This window comes from Pipistrellus kuhlii, unplaced genomic scaffold (genome assembly GCF_014108245.1).
Source record: "Pipistrellus kuhlii isolate mPipKuh1 unplaced genomic scaffold, mPipKuh1.p scaffold_m20_p_3, whole genome shotgun sequence".
Classification (NCBI taxonomy): domain Eukaryota; kingdom Metazoa; phylum Chordata; class Mammalia; order Chiroptera; family Vespertilionidae; genus Pipistrellus; species Pipistrellus kuhlii.
Genome location: NW_023425529.1, coordinates 41,581,377 through 41,600,437, shown reverse-complemented (window position 1 = coordinate 41,600,437; position 19,061 = coordinate 41,581,377). Strand labels below are relative to the sequence as shown.

The 19,061-nt window shown below is 47.2% G+C and overlaps 1 protein-coding gene across 1 annotated transcript; it reads left to right on the top strand.

Moving 5' to 3' along the window:
* Positions 1 to 465: 465 nt before the first annotated feature.
* Positions 466 to 18,355, top strand: DDX23 (DEAD-box helicase 23). Its single transcript, XM_036455331.2, has 17 exons — positions 466 to 616; positions 6,111 to 6,319; positions 6,683 to 6,787; positions 8,407 to 8,500; positions 8,609 to 8,674; positions 9,445 to 9,583; positions 9,843 to 9,976; positions 10,101 to 10,213; positions 11,651 to 11,794; positions 11,892 to 12,117; positions 12,616 to 12,761; positions 13,711 to 13,888; positions 14,619 to 14,861; positions 15,283 to 15,434; positions 15,628 to 15,736; positions 16,720 to 16,894; positions 17,500 to 18,355. The coding sequence occupies exons 2-17, from the start codon at positions 6,111 to 6,113 to the stop codon at positions 17,721 to 17,723; spliced, it is 2,457 nt and encodes an 818-aa protein (XP_036311224.1). The 5' UTR covers positions 466 to 616; the 3' UTR covers positions 17,724 to 18,355.
* Positions 18,356 to 19,061: the final 706 nt, after the last annotated feature.

The window sequence follows — 19,061 nt, the reverse complement described above, 5'->3', positions numbered from 1 at the left end:
AACAGGTGCCACTGCCCAGAACTTTGGAATCTGTTGTGTGGCCTCATTTTGAGGTGTCACAATAAAGGAGATATTATCGTGGATTGCTAAAACGTTCTCCTAAACCTGTGATAGTCCCAAACAATGAACAGTTCCACCTTCATTGTGAAATACTCAGCCTGTAACCTAACTTTTATTTATCCACCTATAAAGTGGAACTAATAATCTATCTCACAGATTTTTTTGTAAAAACGCTTCCCACAAAGGGAAGTAAGCCACAAGCCATGGTAGTCGTTGACTGCAGTTTCTAGTAAGACCAGCATATTCCAAGAAGACGGCGCTGGGACAGAGCCTTTTGCGGGAATCCTACCCACAGAAAACTCTTCCGCTGGCCGAATCAGATATTTGGAGAACTACATTGTCCAGCAGACCCCGCGCCCCGGGGTTGACGCCGACGCCGTGCATTCTGGGATTGGTAGTTCTGGGGCTCTCGTGGGGCAGGTGCAGCCCAGTATTAGGAACTCGCCTTCCCAGCTTGCCGCGCGGTCGTGGGGTGCATCTCGGCGACCCGGAAAAGGGAAAGATGGCGACTGCTCGGCGACGTTGAGGCCGCGTTGGGCGGTTCAGAGTCAGAGTGGTGAGTCCCGGGCGATGGTGGCGGTTCCCACGAGCTTGCACAGAGGGTGCGAGTGGAGGCACGGCGGTGGCCACTGCCTCGGGGACCAGGCGGGGAAGAACGCCTCGGAGGAAGGGCATGAGCCCGGAAAGCTCTAGCCGGCCAGAGCGCAGGGGCGCGGGCCCCAGAGGGTAGTGCTGGTTCTGGGGGGCGCAGGCCAGGTCCCAGGGCACAGCATCGGTGATGCCCCCCGGCTGACCTTCCTCCTCCTTGTTTTGAGTAGCCCTTGCTCCAGCCAAACTAGGACTCTGGCTTTTCTCCCAGAACCAGTCATGCTTTCCCGCCTCTGCGCCTTCTATATTATTGCCTTTTTTCCCGGAATGACTTATTTTCCGCACCCTCAATTACACATCTTTAAATTCTACCTATACTTAAATGCTAAAAGCCACTTCCTCTGCAGATGTTACAAATGAAAGGAAACTTCTTTGAACTCATGCAATAGGTACTTCATCTGAGCCTTCATCTTGGTGTGTGTCTCATAAGCTGTATTGTTCTCCAGAACAAACTTCCTGACTTCGTTTCGTAGCTCTCACAGCACTAGCACAGTGCCTTGCATATAGTGGATGTGTGACAAAAACTTCAACAACAAAAACAACAAAAAGAATGTGCCCCTGCCCTACAAGAACCGAGGAACTCAAAGATCTGGAGATTTGTAAGGAAGGCTGCTGAAAGCAATGGCTAGGCTGTGCCCTCGATAAATAAGGAGAACTCATAATAAAAGTTGCCTATGTTTACTGTCTTCTCACTTCTCATTCCCTTCTAAACTCACTCCACTCAGGCTTCTACCCGGTGCCATCAGAATAGCTCTTGTCAAGGTTACCAACCACCTCCATTTTTCGAAATTCAAGAGTCACCACTCCTTTATCTCCTAGTCTTTCTCCACTTGACAAAGCTAGCTGCTCCCTCCTTGAAACGTGCTTTGGCTTCTGTGATTTCCAGATCATGGAAGGCCCTTGTCTCCTTTCACTTGTCTCCTTTCACTTTACCTTCCCCCACTCCTTTCTTAGTGACGTTAGCTTTTGTCCAGCTTTTCCTCCAAATGTTACAGTGTTCCAGAACTCAGCCCAGCATTCTCTTGTTTGTTTTCCTCTTTAACCATGCTGCCTACTGAAGTAGAATAACTTAGTGTCCCATGGCTTTAAAAACTACCTATGTATCAGTGACTTAAATCTTTGTCTCCACGGTCTCTGTTCTGAATTCCAGAATTGCATTTTCAACTGCCTGCCTGCAATCTCCATTTGGTTTTCTTACTGACATGGCCAAAATGAAACGTTATTGCCTCCTCAGTCTCCTCACTCCCTGTTCCCAGTCTTTCCCAGGCACGAATGGCACCACGGACCACTAGACTGCTCAAACCATAAGTTTAGGAGCCGTCATTGTGTCCCTTTCCCCTTTCTCCCTTCATTATTAGTAAGTCCTGTCAGCTCTGCCTCCAAAGTATGTCCTGAAGCTGTCTACTTCTTTTCACCTTCATTGCTGCTTTCCTAGAACAAGCCACTGTCATCTCTGGTCTAAGCTACTGTAATAGCATTCTCAATGGTTCTGTTTCCACTCTTTTTAAAATATATATATATTTTTATTGATTCTAGAGAGGAAGGGAGAAGGAGGGAGAGAGACGGAAACAATGATAAGAGAATCATTGATGGACTGCCTCCTGCACACCCCCCCACTGGGGGTGGAGCCTGAAATCTAGGCCTGTGCCCTGACTAGGAATCTAACCGAAGCCTCCTCGTACATATATTGCTCAGCCACTGAGCCACACCGGCCAGACTCACACAAGTCTGTTTTTAATTGGCAAACACGCCAAGCTAATTCCTGCCCAGGCCCTTAATAATTGCTTTTATCCAGTAAGTTCTTTTTTTTTTTTTTTTTTTTTTTTTAAATATATTTTATTGATTTTTTTACAGAGAGGAAGAGAGAGGGATAGAAAGTCAGAAACATCGATGAGAGAGAGACACTGATCAGCTGCCTCTTGCACACCCCCTACCGGGGACGTGCCCACAACCAAGGTACATGCCCTTGACCGGAATCGAACCCGGGACCCTTCAGTCCACTCTATCCACTGAGCCAAACCGGTCTCGGCCCAGTAAGTTCTTTTACGTGTTTTTTTTGTAGGCTCTCTCTTTCCCATCATTCAAATCTCAGCTTACAGGCCATGTAAAAAATTCTTTCCAGCACTTTCTTTTCTCTTGTTCATACCTCTCCCCATTATATGTTTTATTCTCTTCATTAGTTCTTCTTACTATTTAACTGTTGTCTGCTTTACTGGAATTTAAGTGTTAGAGATCTGAGACTTCGTTTTGTTTATAGGTATGTCTCTGGTACACAGAACAGTTTCTGGCACCTATCAGGTGCTCCATTAATATTTTTTGAAAGAATTAATGATGTCTAGGATGTTTTCTAGAGAAAATAGCCTTTCTTTTGGGGTGTGTTTTTAGGGCTGTACGTGGTAGAGACATCATTGTAATTTGATGTGCTGATATAGAACTTTCAGTCATTTCTCAGGCAGTCGTGAGATAAAATGGGATGTTTCTCCACCTTTTGAAAGTGCTACTTGTTCATTTTTCTTTATAAGTTCTCCCTTTTTAAAGATATATGGCAGGGTATGACATGGGAAATGGGAGCTGTAAACTAAAGCTTAGGGGACTGATATTCTAGCTGAACCATTTGGGGCTAAAATAAGTTCTGAGAAATTTATCCCAAGTTAGGGATGGTTATGGTGATGATGATGATATGATGATGATGATGATGATGATGGGGTAGAGGCAGATTCAGACTTGCTGTTGTTTTAGCAAGTGAAGTGAAGTAGATTTTGTGGTCTGAGAGACAGTTGGCAGTGTGGCAGTGCTCAGTGTTTCCCAGGCAAAAAGAAACGGGACTTGATTCCTGTACAGACTATTCATGGGACTGGGTAATGATCAAGACTGTGAGAATCTGAGTAGGGAATGCCAGTCAGAATGTCTACGAACTGTAGTTTTTGGTATCTACCTTCTTTTTTTCTGAAATAATTATAAGTTTATAGGAAGTTGCTAGGTGGGCTAGCAGGTATAGTAGACTCTAGGATAAGCAATAAGGATGTTTCTAGAGGTAGTAGTACACTATTCATTCACTAACATCTCTTTTAATACTCTTGCAGTTTAAATTTAAAAATAAGGTATTTTAATTATATACTTTTAAAAATAAATATATAAAAAAACTAACCACAGAAAGGCAATCCTAATATATAAAAACCCAGGGTCTGTAACATCCAAAACGACCGAAGGCTTGACCGACCTGAACGGCAACCCAGCACTGACTGCTGGCTGCAGGCGCAGCAACCTAGCATTGACTGCAGAGGGGGCTGTGGATCAGGCCCGAAGAGAGGCCTGGAGGGGAAATCAGGGTCTGATCAGTAGCCTCCATAGCAGCTGTTGATCAGACCTGCCTCTCTGTTTCTCTTGGGGCCTGGCCAGCAGCAGCACCTCTCTTTCTCTCGGGCCTCTGCTGGACTGCTGATAAGCTCTGCCTTGCTGATCAGGCCTGGAGACCCTGACTGGCATAGAAACCGACCAATCAAAACCAAATCTGGGTGAACTGCAAAGGCAGAACCTAAGATGGAGACTGAGAAAGGGTTTTAAGGGCAACAGCTGTTTGGTGTAAGGTGTAAGAAAGCGGTTCAATATTTTAATGACCAGTTTGGCAGTATAGTGAATATGGCTGGCTATCACATCAGTCCAGATATAGGGATTATGTATTTTCGTCTACCAAGAGCATCCCCTCCTGATGAAAAAGGCTTTCCCTTCCATTTAAGCAATCCTATATAATCTATACTACTAAAAGAGTAACATGCTAATTAGACTGGGCCAACCAGCCATCTTTCGGACACTCGACTTCCTTCTAATATATATATATATATTTTTAATATATTTTATTGATTTTGTACAGAGAGGAAGGGAGAGAGATACAGAGTTAGAAACATCGATGAGAAAGAGTCATCAATCAGCTGCCTCTTGCACACCCCCCACTGGGGATATGCCCGCAACCAAGGTACATGCCCTTGACCGGAATCGAACCTGGGACCCTTCAGTCCCCAAGCCGACGCTCTATCCATTGAGCCAAACCGGTCCCGGCCCGACTTCCTTCTAGACAAAGCCATGGTGGTGGAGGCCAAGGCAGAGGCCATTAGGGGTAATTAGGTCTGCAGGGGAGGGCAGTTATGGGTGATCAGGCAGGCAGAGTGGTTAGGGGAAATCAGGCAGGCAAGCAGAGGGGTTAGGGGCAATCAGGCAGGCAGGCAAGTGAGCAGTTAGGAGCCAGCGGTCCCAGATAGCGGTCAGACATCCCTCAAGGGGTCCCCAATTGGAGAGGATGCAGGCTGGGCTCATGGAAACCCCCCTCCCCCCCTGCATAAATTTTGTGCACTAGGCCACTAGTATCCTATATAATAAAGAGGGAATATGCTAATTGACCACCACACCCTCACAAGATGGTGGTGCCCATGGCCATAAGATGGTGGCGCCCAGTTCCCTCAGCCCTTCCTCACCCAGCCTCAGTAACCCAGTCCCCTCAGCCCTGCCTCATCCAGCCTCAGTCCCCCAGTCCCCTTAGCCCTGCCTCACCCAGCCTCAGTCCCCCAGTCCCCTCAGCCCCACCTCACCCAGCCTCAGTAACCCAGTCCCCTCAGCCCTACCTCATCCAGCCTCAGTCCCCCAGTCCCCTTAGCCCTGCCCACCCAGCCTCAGTCCCCAGTCCCCTCAGCCCTTCCTCATCCAGCCTCAGTCCCCCAGTCCCCTCAGCCCTTCCTCATCCAGCCTCAGTCCCCCAGTCCCCTTAGCCCCGCCTCATCAAGCTGGAGTCCCCCAGTTTCTTTAGCCTCACCTCATTCAACTGGAGTCCCCCAGGCCCCTCAGCCCAGCAGGACAAGGCAGTTGGGGGTGATCTGGCCAGCAGGGGAGGGCAGTTGGGGACAATCATGTCGGCAGGGGAGCAGTTAAGCATCAATCAGGTTGGCAGGGGAGCAGTTAGGGCGCTATCAGGCTGGTAGCCAGAGTGGTTAGGGGCAATCAGGCAGGCAGGCAGGCAGGCAGGTGAGTGGTTAGGAGCCAGAAGTCCCAGACTGTGAGAGGGATGTCTGACTGCTGGTTTAGGCCCAATCCCAAGGGGTCCAAAATTGGAGAGGGTGCAGGCTGGGCAGAGGGACACTCTCCACCCCCATGCATAAATTTCATGCACCGGGCCTCTAATAGAATAATGAGCAAAAGTCGTTGTCTGGAGCCACACTGCCTGGAACTCTGTCATTTACCACCTGTGTGTCCTTAGGCAAGTTACTTTATATACCTGAGCTTCAGTTTCCTCATCTATAAAATAGACATACTAATATATCTACTTCATAGGGTTGTTTTGAGATTAAGTACTTATATATGAACAGCTGAGAGCAGTGCCCAGACATAACAAGTACTCCTCTTACTCCTGACAGATGGCAGGAGAGTTGGCTGACAAGAAGGACCGCGATGTGTCACCTTCCAAGGAGGAAAGGAAGCGATCTCGGTCCCCTGACAGGGAACGGGACAGAGACCGGGACCGGAAATCTTCCCCTTCTAAAGACAGAAAGCGGCATCGGTCAAGGGATAGGCGCCGAGGGGGCAGCCGGTCTCGCTCCCGTTCCCGGTCCAAGTCTGCGGAAAGGTAGAGTAACTGTATGTCTGCGATGTGGGGTGGGAGAGTACATTTCACACTTCTTCATTCCTGGTTCCTCTGATATCTCCAGATTAGGAGGTATCTGTACCTAGAGACTCATTAGCACAAAAGGTCCAGAGGTAGTTCATCTGTTCATATAGTCCATGTCCTATCATTGCCATTAATGCTTCGCAGAACAACTCTGAGCTATAATGTCTTAGAACCCCTCATAACTTCCTCAAGAAACGTATTTCTCAATTTGTGAAATGTTACTGGGGAGAAAAGATCATGGATCTTCTTTGGGCTGCAGTGAAGCCTGATACTCTGGAAATATCCAGTGATTTCTTGATTTCTTAACTTTGTTGTCTTCAGAGACCGACGGCACAGAGAACGGGATAAGGAGCGGGATCGGAATAAGAAGGACCGAGATCGGGATAAGGATGGACACAGACGGGACAAGGACCGGAAGCGATCCAGGTACCTGAGGGAATGAGAGGGCGCTTCAGAGGAATGCTCCCATCTCCCCTCTGCATCTGAGTTTGGTCAGCCTTGTAAGACGGTAAATTTCCCTTGGTGGGTCCTAGTGTCAGTTACTGAGGAGCTGCCTTTTTTATTTTTATTTTTTATTTGAAAACATATTTTTATTGATTTCAGAGGAGAGAGAGAGAGAGAGAGAAACCAATGATAGAGAGAATCATTGATTGGCTGCCTCCTTCATGCCCCACACTGGGGATCAAGCCCACAGCCCAGGATGGGTCCTCACTGGAAATTGAACCATGATCTATCATAGTTCATAGGTCGATGTTCAACCACTGAGACACGCCGGCTGGGCAGAGCTGTCTTTTTTTAGAAGGCACGTGTCTTTAGAATATATAACACTTAGTGAAGTCACAACTCTTGAGGGTCAGCTTGTTCTTAGAATTTAGAAATGAGTTTGAAAAGGTTACCAGCCTACAAAGCACTCCTTTAGCTCCACTGAACCATTCAGTTTTCTACCCAGGATATACAGCATGTGTTTTTGGAAATAGCTTAATGCCTTAGTATCTTGATAGCTTTCTTCTTTTTATGCAGAGTTTTTAGATATTTGGCCCCTAATATTGCTTAGAATTCAGGGCAAAGGACAGAATTCTTATAACAAAGTTGTTTGAGAACTTCTTTTTTCTTTCTTTCTTTATTTTATTTTATTATTATTTTTTTAATATATTTTATTGATTTTTTTTTTGCCCCCCTCCCTCCCATACATACCTTCCCTCCCCAGAGTTTTATGTCCATTGATTGTACTTATATGCACGTATACAAGTCCTTCGGTTGATCTATTATCTCCCCCAGATCTCCCTCCCCTCCCCGCTGTAATTTGACAGTCTGCTTGTTGCTTTACTGTCTCTATATCTATCTTTTGGTTCATCAGTTTATAATGTTCTTTATTATCCATAAATGAGTGAGGTCATGTGGTGTTTCTCTTTCATTGATTGGCTTATTTCACTCAGCATGATGTTCTCCAATTCCATCGAGGTTGCTGCAAATGATGAGAATTCCTTCTTTTTTATGGCAGCATAGTATTCCATTGTGTAGATGTACCATAGTTTTTTGATCCAATCATCTGCTGTTTGAGAACTCTTGAAGATTAAACTTATAGCAGATGTGGGGAAAGGATTGCTGTGACTGATAGTAAGGAAAATGAGGAGGGGACATATATAGCAGTGTCTTGGAGGGGTGTCTATGGGTGGCTGTATAACTAAATTCACTGTGTATTATAAAGCAGGAGTTTTTTCCTTTCAATATGCCTCTGCTATTTGGATAACATTTTTTATGTCAAAATACTTGGAAATACTTTGAAGTGAAGACCCACTTGCCAGAAGAAATTAGTTTCAGAAAAGGAGATTCAGGTAGATTGGGACAAGACAGGGCCACCATTATGTTTCAGAGCAGGCGGAGTGACCGTGCCTGCAAAGGAAGTGTCCGGTCCTGTGCGGGACCCTGGGCCGGTCTCGCTGAGTCGTGGGAAAACTCCCATCCTCTCTTTGGGGTCAGCCTGAACCTCATTCAGGGGCTGGGGTAAGACAGCAATAGACCTTTTCTGTTCCTTTTTCTTAAAGTTTATCTCCTGGACGAGGAAAAGATTTTAAATCTCGGAGAGACAGAGACTCGAGGAAGGATGACGACGATGAACATGGTGATAAGAAGCCTAAGGCAAGCAAGAGGAAGGGTTTCTCATTTTCCTCTTGAATTCAAGCCCAATTTTGTGATCTTCAAAGGGAGAGAGCTTTTCTGGACTGAAGCCCTGTGTTTTATCTTCAGGCCCAGCCATTATCCCTAGAGGAACTTCTGGCCAAGAAAAAGGCTGAGGAAGAAGCTGAGGCTAAGGTAAGAACTTGAGGGTCTGTATTAGTTGACCAGGGCTGCCATGAGAAAACACCACAGACTGGGTGACTTAAACAACAGAAATTTATTTGCTGACCATTCTGGAGGCTAGTTGTCTGAAGTCAAGGTGGCAGCAGGGCTGTTTTCTTCTGAAGCCTCTCTCCTTGGTTTGTGGATAAATGTCTTCATCTTCACATGGTCTTCCCTCTGTGCATGTGTATTCCTGTGTATATATATCCAAAATTTTTAGAAATACATATTTTTAAAATAGATTTTTATTGATTTCAGAGAGGAAGGGAGAGGGAGAGAAAGACAGAAACATCGATGAGAGAGAAATATCAATCATCTGCCTTCTGCACACATCATCCTGGGCATCGAGCCCACAGCCTGGGCATGTGCCCTGACTGGGAATCGAACCAGTGACTTCCTGGTGCATGGAGTGATGCTCAGCCAACTGAGCCACACCAGCTGGGGCAAACTTTTTTTTCTTACAAGGACACTAGTCAGATTGAATCAGGACTTACCCTAACGGCCTCATTTTACCTCGATGCTTCTTTAAAGACCCCGTCTCCAAATACAGTCACAGTTTGCGGTGATGGCTTCCATATATGCATCTTGAGGGGACAAAATTCAGCCCATAACAGGACCCTAAGCCTGTTTGTGTGTGTTTTTAACGGGTTTAATGCCTGAGCAAATAGTTTTGAGCTTCCTGCCATCTCCCAAACACCAGTGGGTTCTAGATCCTTTGTTTACAGCTCCAATCTATTTTGTAGCCCAAGTTTCTGTCCAAAGCAGAACGAGAGGCTGAAGCCCTGAAGCGACGGCAGCAGGAGGTGGAGGAGCGGCAGAAGACGCTCGAAGAAGAGAGGAAGAAAAGGAAACAGTTTCAAGACTTGGGCAGGAAGATGTTAGGTTCGTTTTCCCACCCCTCTAGCCCTTGGATGGGATAGAAACGGGTGGGATGGGGTAGGAAGAGCTAAAAACTTGTTCTGTAGTTTGGAAGAGGAAAGCATGGGGGAAGTTTATAAAAAAAGTATCTTTCTATTATATCTCCCATTTCCCTTGTCTCATAAATCTCCCTTTTTCCTCATGTGGTGTCCATTGTCGGGGCCCTGCCATGCTCTTTTATTTCCACTGAGCTCTTCTGCAGCTGTGCTTGCTTTGTCTGCAGAAGACCCTCAGGAACGAGAGCGCCGGGAGCGCAGGGAGAGGATGGAACGGGAGACCAATGGGAACGAGGACGAGGAAGGGCGGCAGAAGATCCGGGAGGAGAAGGATAAGAGCAAGGAGCTGCATGCCATTAAGGTGCAGGCCCTGGTTGTTTTCATCCCCCCTCCCCACACACAAAGGAGCTTTAATTATTTAGCCATTCTGATCTCTGCATGCGCGCTTTGCCCTGAAGCTGATGGGCTCTGTGTTGTCTGGGCAGGAGCGTTACCTGGGTGGCATTAAGAAGCGGCGCCGAACGAGGCATCTCAATGACCGCAAGTTTGTCTTTGAGTGGGATGCATCTGAGGACACATCAATCGACTACAACCCACTGTGAGTGGCTTCCGGCCTAAACTAGATCTCTCTCTTTTTTTTTTTTTTTTTTAATTACAGTTGACATTCAATATTCTGTTAGTTTCAGATATATGGCATAGTGGTTGGACATTTATGTAACTTTCAAAGTGATCCCCCCCCCATAAGTCTCGTACCCACTTGAGACCATACAGTTATTACAATAGTATTGACTATATTTTTGATGCGCTACTTTACATCCCAGGACTATTATGTAACTGCCAATTTGTACTTCTTAGTTCTTTCACCTTTTTCACTCATGTTCCCAAACCCCCTTCCATCTGTCCCATCAGTTCTCTCTATTATGAGTCTTTTTCTGTTTTGTTGGTGTATTTATTTTGTTTTTAGATTCCACATATAAGTGAAATCACATGGTAGTTGTCTTTCTCTGTCTGACTTATTTCACCTAACACAATACCCTCTAGGTCCATCCATGTTTTGCAGATGGTAAGATTCTTTTTTTTAATGGCTGAGTAATATTCCATTGTTTATGTGTACGACATTTTCTTTGTCTAATTGTCTATTGATGGACACTTAGGTTGGTTGATTCCATATATTGGCTGTTGTAAATAATGCTGCAGTGAATATAGGGGTACATATATCTTTTCCAGTTAGTGTTTTGGAAGTTTTTAGGTAAATACTCAGAAGTAGGATTGCTGGGTCATACGTTAATTTTGTTTTTAATTGAGAACTGCCATACTCTTTTTTCATAGTGGCTACATCAATTTGCAATCCCACCAACAGTCTACAAGGGTTCCCTTTTGTCTACACTCTCCTTAATACTTGTTATTTTTTTATAAGAGGCATTCTGAAAAATGTGAGATGATACTGGTTTTGATTTGCATTCCCTGATGATTTATGATGTTGAGCATCTTTTCATGTGTCTATTGGCCATCTGCATATTCTCTTTGGAGAAATGTCTATTCAGGTCCTTAGCCCATGTTTTTACTCAGATGGTTTGTCTTTTTGGTGCTAAGTTGTATGAGTTCTTTACATATTTTATTTATTTATTTTTCAACAACAAACATTTCTTGTAATTCTGAAAGCTGAGAAATCTAGCATCAGGGATTCAGGGTATCTAATGTTTAGGGAGAACAGTATTCTTGATTTGTACATGAATCTTCACATGGCAGAGAGCCTGAGTTCTTTATATATTTTAGATATTAACCTCTTGTCAAATGTATTATTAACGAATAACTTCTCCCATCTCGTAGGTTGTCAAGCAGTTCTAGAGAGAAACTGTGACTGTAGAGACAGGATTAAGATAAGCCAGGATGGGGAAATTGGTAAACTAGTGTTAACTCAGCCCTCTGGGTGAGGAAAGACCCCGGCTAGGAAGGCAAACGCACTTATTGGCAGCCTGCCCTTCCCTCCTGCCCTGTAACAGCTCCTTTCCTCCCTCCTCTGTCCCAATCCCAGGTACAAAGAACGGCACCAGGTGCAGTTGTTGGGGCGAGGCTTCATTGCAGGCATTGACCTAAAGCAGCAGAAACGAGAACAGTCACGTTTCTATGGAGACCTCATGGAGAAGAGGAGGACACTGGAAGAAAAGGAGCAGGAGGAGTGAGTGGTCAGGGCTGGGGTGGTTGGGCACAGCCCAGAGTGTACAGAAAGGAGTTGGGGAAACTGATCCCACTTATTCCTCATGATCCTGCTCCAGGGCAAGACTCCGCAAACTTCGTAAGAAGGAAGCCAAGCAGCGCTGGGATGACCGCCATTGGTCCCAGAAGAAGTTAGATGAGATGACGGACAGGGACTGGCGGATCTTCCGTGAGGACTACAGCATTACCACCAAAGGTGGCAAGATCCCTAATCCCATCCGATCATGGAAAGACTCTTCTCTGCCCCCACACATCTTGGAGGTCATTGATAAGTGTGGCTACAAGGTAAGGAGGAGCAGATAAGTTCAGAAGACCTGGCATGTTCCTATGTTGTAGGGCAGTGTTTCCCAAACTTTTGACATATGTGTACCCCTTCTATAATTTTCGTAATGCTTAGTACCCCTCGTACTCATGAGAACGTAGAATTAGGTGCAGCTAAGCACGGTGCAGTGCATATCCCCACCAAACTCCGGCGCAACGCGTACCCCCACCAAACTCTTCCCGTACCTTTGGGGGTACGCGTACCACACTTTGGGAAACACCGTTGTAGGGGATACAAACTTTGTGCCTTGACTGTTGGGTGCCTTCGCTGCCAGTGGGCACCAAGGTGATACTGTCTATTACTTCCTGGTGGAAGTATTGGCCTTAAGTGATTGTGTTTCTTCTCAGGTCCTCATTCCTGTGAACTAGGCTCAGTGTCCTCCCATTGTGCTAGCAGATGTGCCCACTCTAGCCCAGGTAGCATAATTCTGCCTGTACCATTACTCTCTCTGGTCACTGTAGGAACCAACACCTATCCAGCGTCAGGCCATTCCCATTGGGCTTCAGAATCGTGACATCATTGGTGTGGCTGAGACTGGCAGCGGCAAGACAGCAGCCTTCCTTATTCCGTTGCTGGTCTGGATCACCACTCTTCCCAAAATTGACAGGTGGGGTCATCTGTTAACAGTTGGAGTGGTTTAACTGGGTAGGGATGGTGAAAGTGGCAAATGAGTGTTTGGTTTTCTTTTCTTTTTTTTTTCTTTTTTGAATCTTTATTGTTGAAAGTATTACATATGTCCCCTTTTCGCCCCATTTATCCCCTCTAGCCTGCCCCCATGGTTTCCTTTTCTTCTTTTAAAAAAAGTTTTTATTGATTTTAGAGAGGAAAGGAGAGGGAGAGATAGAAACATCAGTGATGAGAGAGACTCATGGATTGGCTGCCTCCTGCATGCTCCCTACTGGGGATCGAGCCTGCAACCCCGGACATGTGGCCAGACTTGGAATCGAAACATGATCTCCTGGTTCATGGGTCGATGTTCAACCACTTAGCAACACTGGCTTAGCTAGAGTCTCTGATTTTTCTTTTTTTAATCTTCAAACATTTTATTTTTTAATCTTTATTGTTGAAAGTATTCCATATGTCTCCTTTTTTCTCCCATTGACTCCTTATAGCTCACCCCGCCCCAGGCCTTCACCCTATTATCTGTGTCCATGGGTTTTGCATATTCCAATCTCTGATTTTTTTTTTTTAGATATATTTTATTGATCTTTTACAGAGAGGAAGAGAGAGGGATAGAGAGCTAGAAACGTCGATGAGAGAGAAACATCGACTAGCTGCCTCTTGCACACTCCCTACCGGGGATGTGCCTGCAGCCAATGTACATGCCCTTGACCGGAATTGAACCCGGGACCTTTCAGTCTGCAGACCGACGCTCTACCACTGAGCCAAACCGGTTTCGGCAGAGGAGTCTCTGATTTTTAAGGGAGATCATTGCATCCTCTTCCCACCACCTTCTCCATTTCCATAGCTGCTCTTAAGTGTGACTTTGTCTTGCTCCTGTTTGTGGCTGCATGGGAACCAAACCTCATGAAACTGGGATGCCCCATTTACCACAGGATCGAAGAGTCAGACCAGGGCCCTTATGCTATCATCCTGGCCCCCACCCGTGAGTTGGCTCAGCAGATTGAGGAAGAGACCATCAAGTTTGGGAAGCCACTAGGCATCCGCACTGTGGCTGTCATTGGCGGCATCTCCAGAGAAGACCAGGGCTTCAGGCTGCGCATGGGCTGTGAGGTTTGTTCACCTGGCCAGCAGCCAGCCCACCATTTGGGCTCTGCTGTTTTGTTTTTTTCTTCTTCTAGTTTCTGCCACAGACATTCAATCAAATGAAGAAAAGGGCTGGTTTCTATAGGTGTATTACTGTTATTGAGAACTTATGCTCCAGGGATTTACTGTGCGTGTCAGTAATTCTCACAACCATATGAGAGCACAGAGAGGAACGTCCATTTTACAGATGCAGCTGAAGCTCTGGTTAATAACTTGTCCAAAGTCGCACAGCTGGTATTGGGCAGAACTGAGATTCATATCCAAATCCTGTGCCCTTAATCACTGCCAGAGCAAGTCATTGACTTTTCGTGTTGCCACCTTTCAGGTTGGCAAAGGAGAGCTTTTTATAACAAGTCTGATATAGGAATTGCGTTTTCTGCAGACTTCTTAGCGTATTATTTTATATAATCCTTTTCACAATATCTCTTAGTCTCTCTACAAAAATTCCTTCTGTTTGTCTCCTCTATCTAACCTCTGTATTTTATTCAGAGACCCCATTCATTCTTGAAAAAATGCAAGATAGCAACAAGTAATTTTGTGCCAATTCTCAGGAACCTTCACTGCCAAACATAATTAGAGGTTGGGGTCTAAATTTCTTAGCATTGGAGTTCTGTTGTCCAAGTGAGTGGATAGTACAGGGAAGAGAGAAGAAGGGTGTAGCTGCTGGGGCTACATATGATTCCACTGTGCCCCCTAGATTGTGATTGCTACCCCAGGACGTCTGATCGATGTGCTGGAAAACCGCTATCTGGTGCTGAGCCGCTGTACCTACGTGGTTCTGGATGAGGCAGATAGGATGATTGACATGGGTTTTGAGCCAGACGTCCAGAAGATCCTGGAGCACATGCCTGTCACCAACCAGAAGCCGGACACGGATGAGGCTGAGGACCCTGAGAAGATGTTGGCCAACTTTGAGTCAGGAAAACATAAGTACCGCCAAGTAAGGCTGCTTCCCTGGGTTGGGGAGATTTGGGCAAGTTGGCAAACCTGCCCTAGGGCCCTTCTTGCCTTACATGGGCTCAGAGTACGTTTCCAAAATGGTGAGGCCTGCCTAGATGCAATCCTCTGACAGTTGTAGCCATTTAGCTTAACCCTGGAAAAATGATGCCAAACAGTCATGGTACTGTCCACTATAGATGCTAGCCAATGCTCTCAGTCCTTCTTATCATCATGAGATGCCAAGTTCAGGTACTAAGGAAAGAAGTGGGAAGGCAGAGGACACTATTTTCTAAGGTGGTGGCTATGAAAGTTTACACCGTGGTATATTTTAGATTCTTCAGCCTGGGCTGTACGCCTGTGGTGATGGTAGGACACTTGATTGTGTCTTCCTGGGCCCAAGGCTGAGCATCCTGTTTTCCTAGACGGTCATGTTCACGGCCACCATGCCCCCAGCCGTGGAGCGTCTGGCTCGGAGCTATCTCCGGCGACCTGCTGTGGTGTACATTGGCTCTGCAGGCAAGCCCCATGAACGTGTGGAACAGAAGGTCTTCCTCATGTCAGAGTCAGAGAAGAGGTATGGGGACCGCTGAGCCGGGGAACAGGGTGGAGAAGGGGAGTGGTGGCTGAGGGGCAATTGTTCTGCCTTGTTTTCTTGTTCAATGCCATGGGCATTGAAGAGCCTGGAATTGATGTTTGTAGATCAGGATTGGGCATTTCACTAGAAGTAGGAGGTCATGTGCATCTCATTTTTCTCCTCTTCTCCCTAGGAAAAAGCTGCTGGCAATCTTGGAGCAAGGCTTTGACCCACCCATCATCATTTTCGTCAACCAGAAGAAGGGCTGTGATGTTTTGGCCAAATCCCTGGAGAAGATGGGGGTGTGTCTGGCGGGGGAGGGCAAAGTCCAGTCTGTTTGGTGTTGCTTTCTGAAATTAGAGGGCTTTTCCTAGGCTCTTGCTCTCAATTTTCACTCATTTTTGAACTTCAGTATTGAACAAGTCAGGGCCAGAGGGGAAAGGGAGGTGTGATGGAGATAGGAGGACTATGGCTGTCCATTCCAGTAGTGCCTGCCAGAGCTCCCCTGGTCTCCCTCCAGGCGGGCTTGGGCCAGGGAGACTTGTTTATTTATTTTTGTGTGTTTTTGTTATTTTATATATATATTCACACACTTCTATTATTTAAGTAGTACATATGTCTCCTTTTTTATATATTTTTAAATATATTTTTATTGATTTCAGACAGGAAGGGAGGAGAGAAACATCAATGATGTGAGAGAATCACTGATTGGCTGCCTCCTGCTCACCCCCTACTGGGGATGGAGCCCACAACCTGGGAATGGAACTATGACCTCTTGGTTCATAGGTCGGCACTCAATCACTGAGCCACACTGGCCCAGCTAGGAAGAGGTTTTGAGACACGTATTCTGTCAGGGTCTGAGGATGTGGAATAGGATGGGTTTTATGAATGTTTGGGAGCGGGGATAGTGTGGTCAGCAGGGAGACGTTGATCAGTGTCTTGATACTCAATGTTTAAACTTCCTTACATTTCTTGGTCTCTGCTTTCTACCCTCATCTTGCCCTCATCCTCTCTGACTACTTCTAATCTGTCTCCATATCTCACCCCTGATTGACCTTGCCCTGGCGCTCTCTGCCATGCCACATCCTGTTCTCTCCCACCCATTCTTCAGCTCACTTGTACTCTCCTTCTTTCAATTGCACTCGTTCTTTCTCCTGCCTCCTTTCCCTTTTCCTTCTACCCTGCTGCTCTCTGAAACCCTACCTCTTGGTCCTTACCCCCTCTTAACTTCTGTATCTTTCCATGATTCCATTGCACTTCCTTCATCTCACCATTCTCCCCACAGTACAATGCTTGTACATTGCATGGTGGAAAAGGCCAGGAGCAGCGAGAATTTGCACTGTCCAACCTCAAGGCTGGGGCCAAGGACATTCTAGTGGCTACAGATGTGGCAGGTCGTGGTATCGACATCCAAGATGTGTCTATGGTGGTCAACTATGATATGGCCAAAAACATTGAAGGTAAGTGTGAGGACAGTGGCTGCAACCTTGTCTCATTTCCCTCGAGTTGGGGTGCTCCTGCCCTCTCTCACAGCTGTCATAGCTGTCTCTTAAATGGCGTGTCCCCGGGAGAAGAGCTCCTCCTCTTTTTTTTAAGATTTTAAAATTGATTTGTAGAGAGGAAGAGGGATGTGGGGAGAAACATTAATTGAAGATGAAACATCAGTTGGCTGCCTTCTGCATGCCCCCTACCTGGGATTGAGCCCACACCTCGGGCATGCGCCCTGAGCAGGAATGGAACCAGCAACCTTTTGGTGAACGGAATGACACGCAGCCAACCGAGCCACACTGGTCAGGGCGAGCTCCTACTCCGTCTCACGTGGGGGTGTTGGTAGCACACTGTTTGGGGTGTGGGAGGTAATGGAACTTGGCCTCTCAATCTGTGTGGTAGGATGACCCCATCAGTAGTCGTTGTGGGGAGAACTCTGCGGGTACTGCAGGCTCAGGTAGTATGAGCTCTATTCCTGCCTGGGGAGGACGATGCCTTCATAAGTAGAGGCTTCAGACACTGCTCACCAGGGCATCTGGCCTGGTGCCCTGAGTAACTTCCCTCTCCCGCTCCCCAGATTACATCCACCGCATTGGCCGCACGGGCCGAGCAGGCAAGAGTGGTGTGGCCATCACCTTCCTCACCAAAGAGGACTCTGCTGTGTTCTATGAGCTGAAGCAAGCCATCCTGGAGAGCCCCGTGTCTTCCTGCCCCCCAGAGCTAGCCAACCACCCAGACGCCCAGCACAAACCAGGCACCATCCTCACCAAGAAGCGCCGGGAAGAGACCATCTTTGCCTGACACAGCACTCCTCCCACCGGTTTGAGGGCAGGCTCCGAAGCCTGTTCTTCAGGCCCCTCACGTCTCCCTGTCCAGGTCCTCACTCTCATGGGGGCTTAGGAAAAACTCAGACTGCGTGGCTAGACCCTCGGGTTTGAAGGCCCGAGTGTGGGCTGCGAGAGGAGGGAAGCTGCTGCAGGAGACAGGGAGACATTACCATAGGCTTGGGCCCAGCTCTGCCCCTCCAGCTGGCTCGGGGATCGCCAGTTCCGGGGACAGCCAGCCACTGGCATTGCCTCCCAGGCTGCCGGGAGGGCTTTGGCACAGACTTGACTGCATAAGCGCCGGCAGCTTTGTTGCCCTACATGACCCAGGGGACCCGGCGCTGAGGATTATGAACCTCGGACTCGTACTGTCGTTTTGATAGCATTTGCCCTTTTGGATGATAAAACGGCGTGCGCCTTGTGTAGAGCTGTGCGTGCCCCTGTGCCGGGGGTGCTGTGCACTCCAGGCGTCCCTCACCTGGGAATTTTTTTAGACGTGGGACAGGGTGAGCGGCTGTGTCCATCTTGAAGTCACTGAGTAAAATTTCTGTTTTCTATTCTCTGAAAAGATGAGTTTGTATGTTCTGAGAATAAAAATGTGAATATTAAGGCTGCGTCTAGTTCTAGCTAACCATCTCCCAGGGGGTCCCTGGTTCCACAGAAGACGGACTTGGGAGATGAGAGATCACATCTGTAGCAGATCCTAGGATCTCATACAGGAGGCACTGAAGGGGTTGGAAAAGCCATGACAGCAGTGTCCTAATGCACCTTTCCTCCCCGTCTCTAGCCTCACTGAATGTGTAGCTCTGGCCTGGACAGGGTGGGAAAGGAAAGCAGTTGTGAAACTGGCAGGTGAGGCACACTTGGGACCACTCTCATCCCCCGATTCTCTGTGCCTCACACCCAGCTTTTAGTCTCGTTGCTTGTGGCTCCCCAGTTGCTGAGCTCACTGCTCGTGGGAGGGGTGGAGATGGGTACCAGGAGCCCCAAGGAGGGAGGAGTTAGGTTGTAGAAAGGGCTGCAGGGCCCCATTCCTCCCTCAGTGCCATCTTATGCCTTACTCTAAAATTGTTGGGCAAATACATGACATTCAACTTGTAGCTACGGGGCCCGAGGCAGGGACAGTGTAGGCCGTGAGTAAGCCTCTTCCCCACCGCCCCACACCTTTCTGTGCTGCTGAACCCCTAGATGCACTGGGCCTGAGGGCAAAGGAGGAGAGGGTCTGGGAATAGTTTCTTCCCCAGCTCTCCTTCGTCCCTTTCCACTCAGTGGGTCCTCTGAGAGGGAGGAGGCCAGGACATTTCTTTGCCTTCTC

What these genes read in the sequence shown, in the direction of transcription:
- DDX23 (XM_036455331.2), top strand. Translation starts at nt 6,111, where the DNA reads ATGGCAGGAGAGTTGGCTGACAAGAAGGACCGCGATGTGTCACCTTCC. An exon ending in ACTCTTCCCAAAATTGACAG is followed by an intron (nt 12,762 to 13,710) that starts GTGGGGTCATCT and finishes CATTTACCACAG; the next exon opens with GATCGAAGAGTCAGACCAGG. An exon ending in AATCCCTGGAGAAGATGGGG is followed by an intron (nt 15,737 to 16,719) that starts GTGTGTCTGGCG and finishes TTCTCCCCACAG; the next exon opens with TACAATGCTTGTACATTGCA.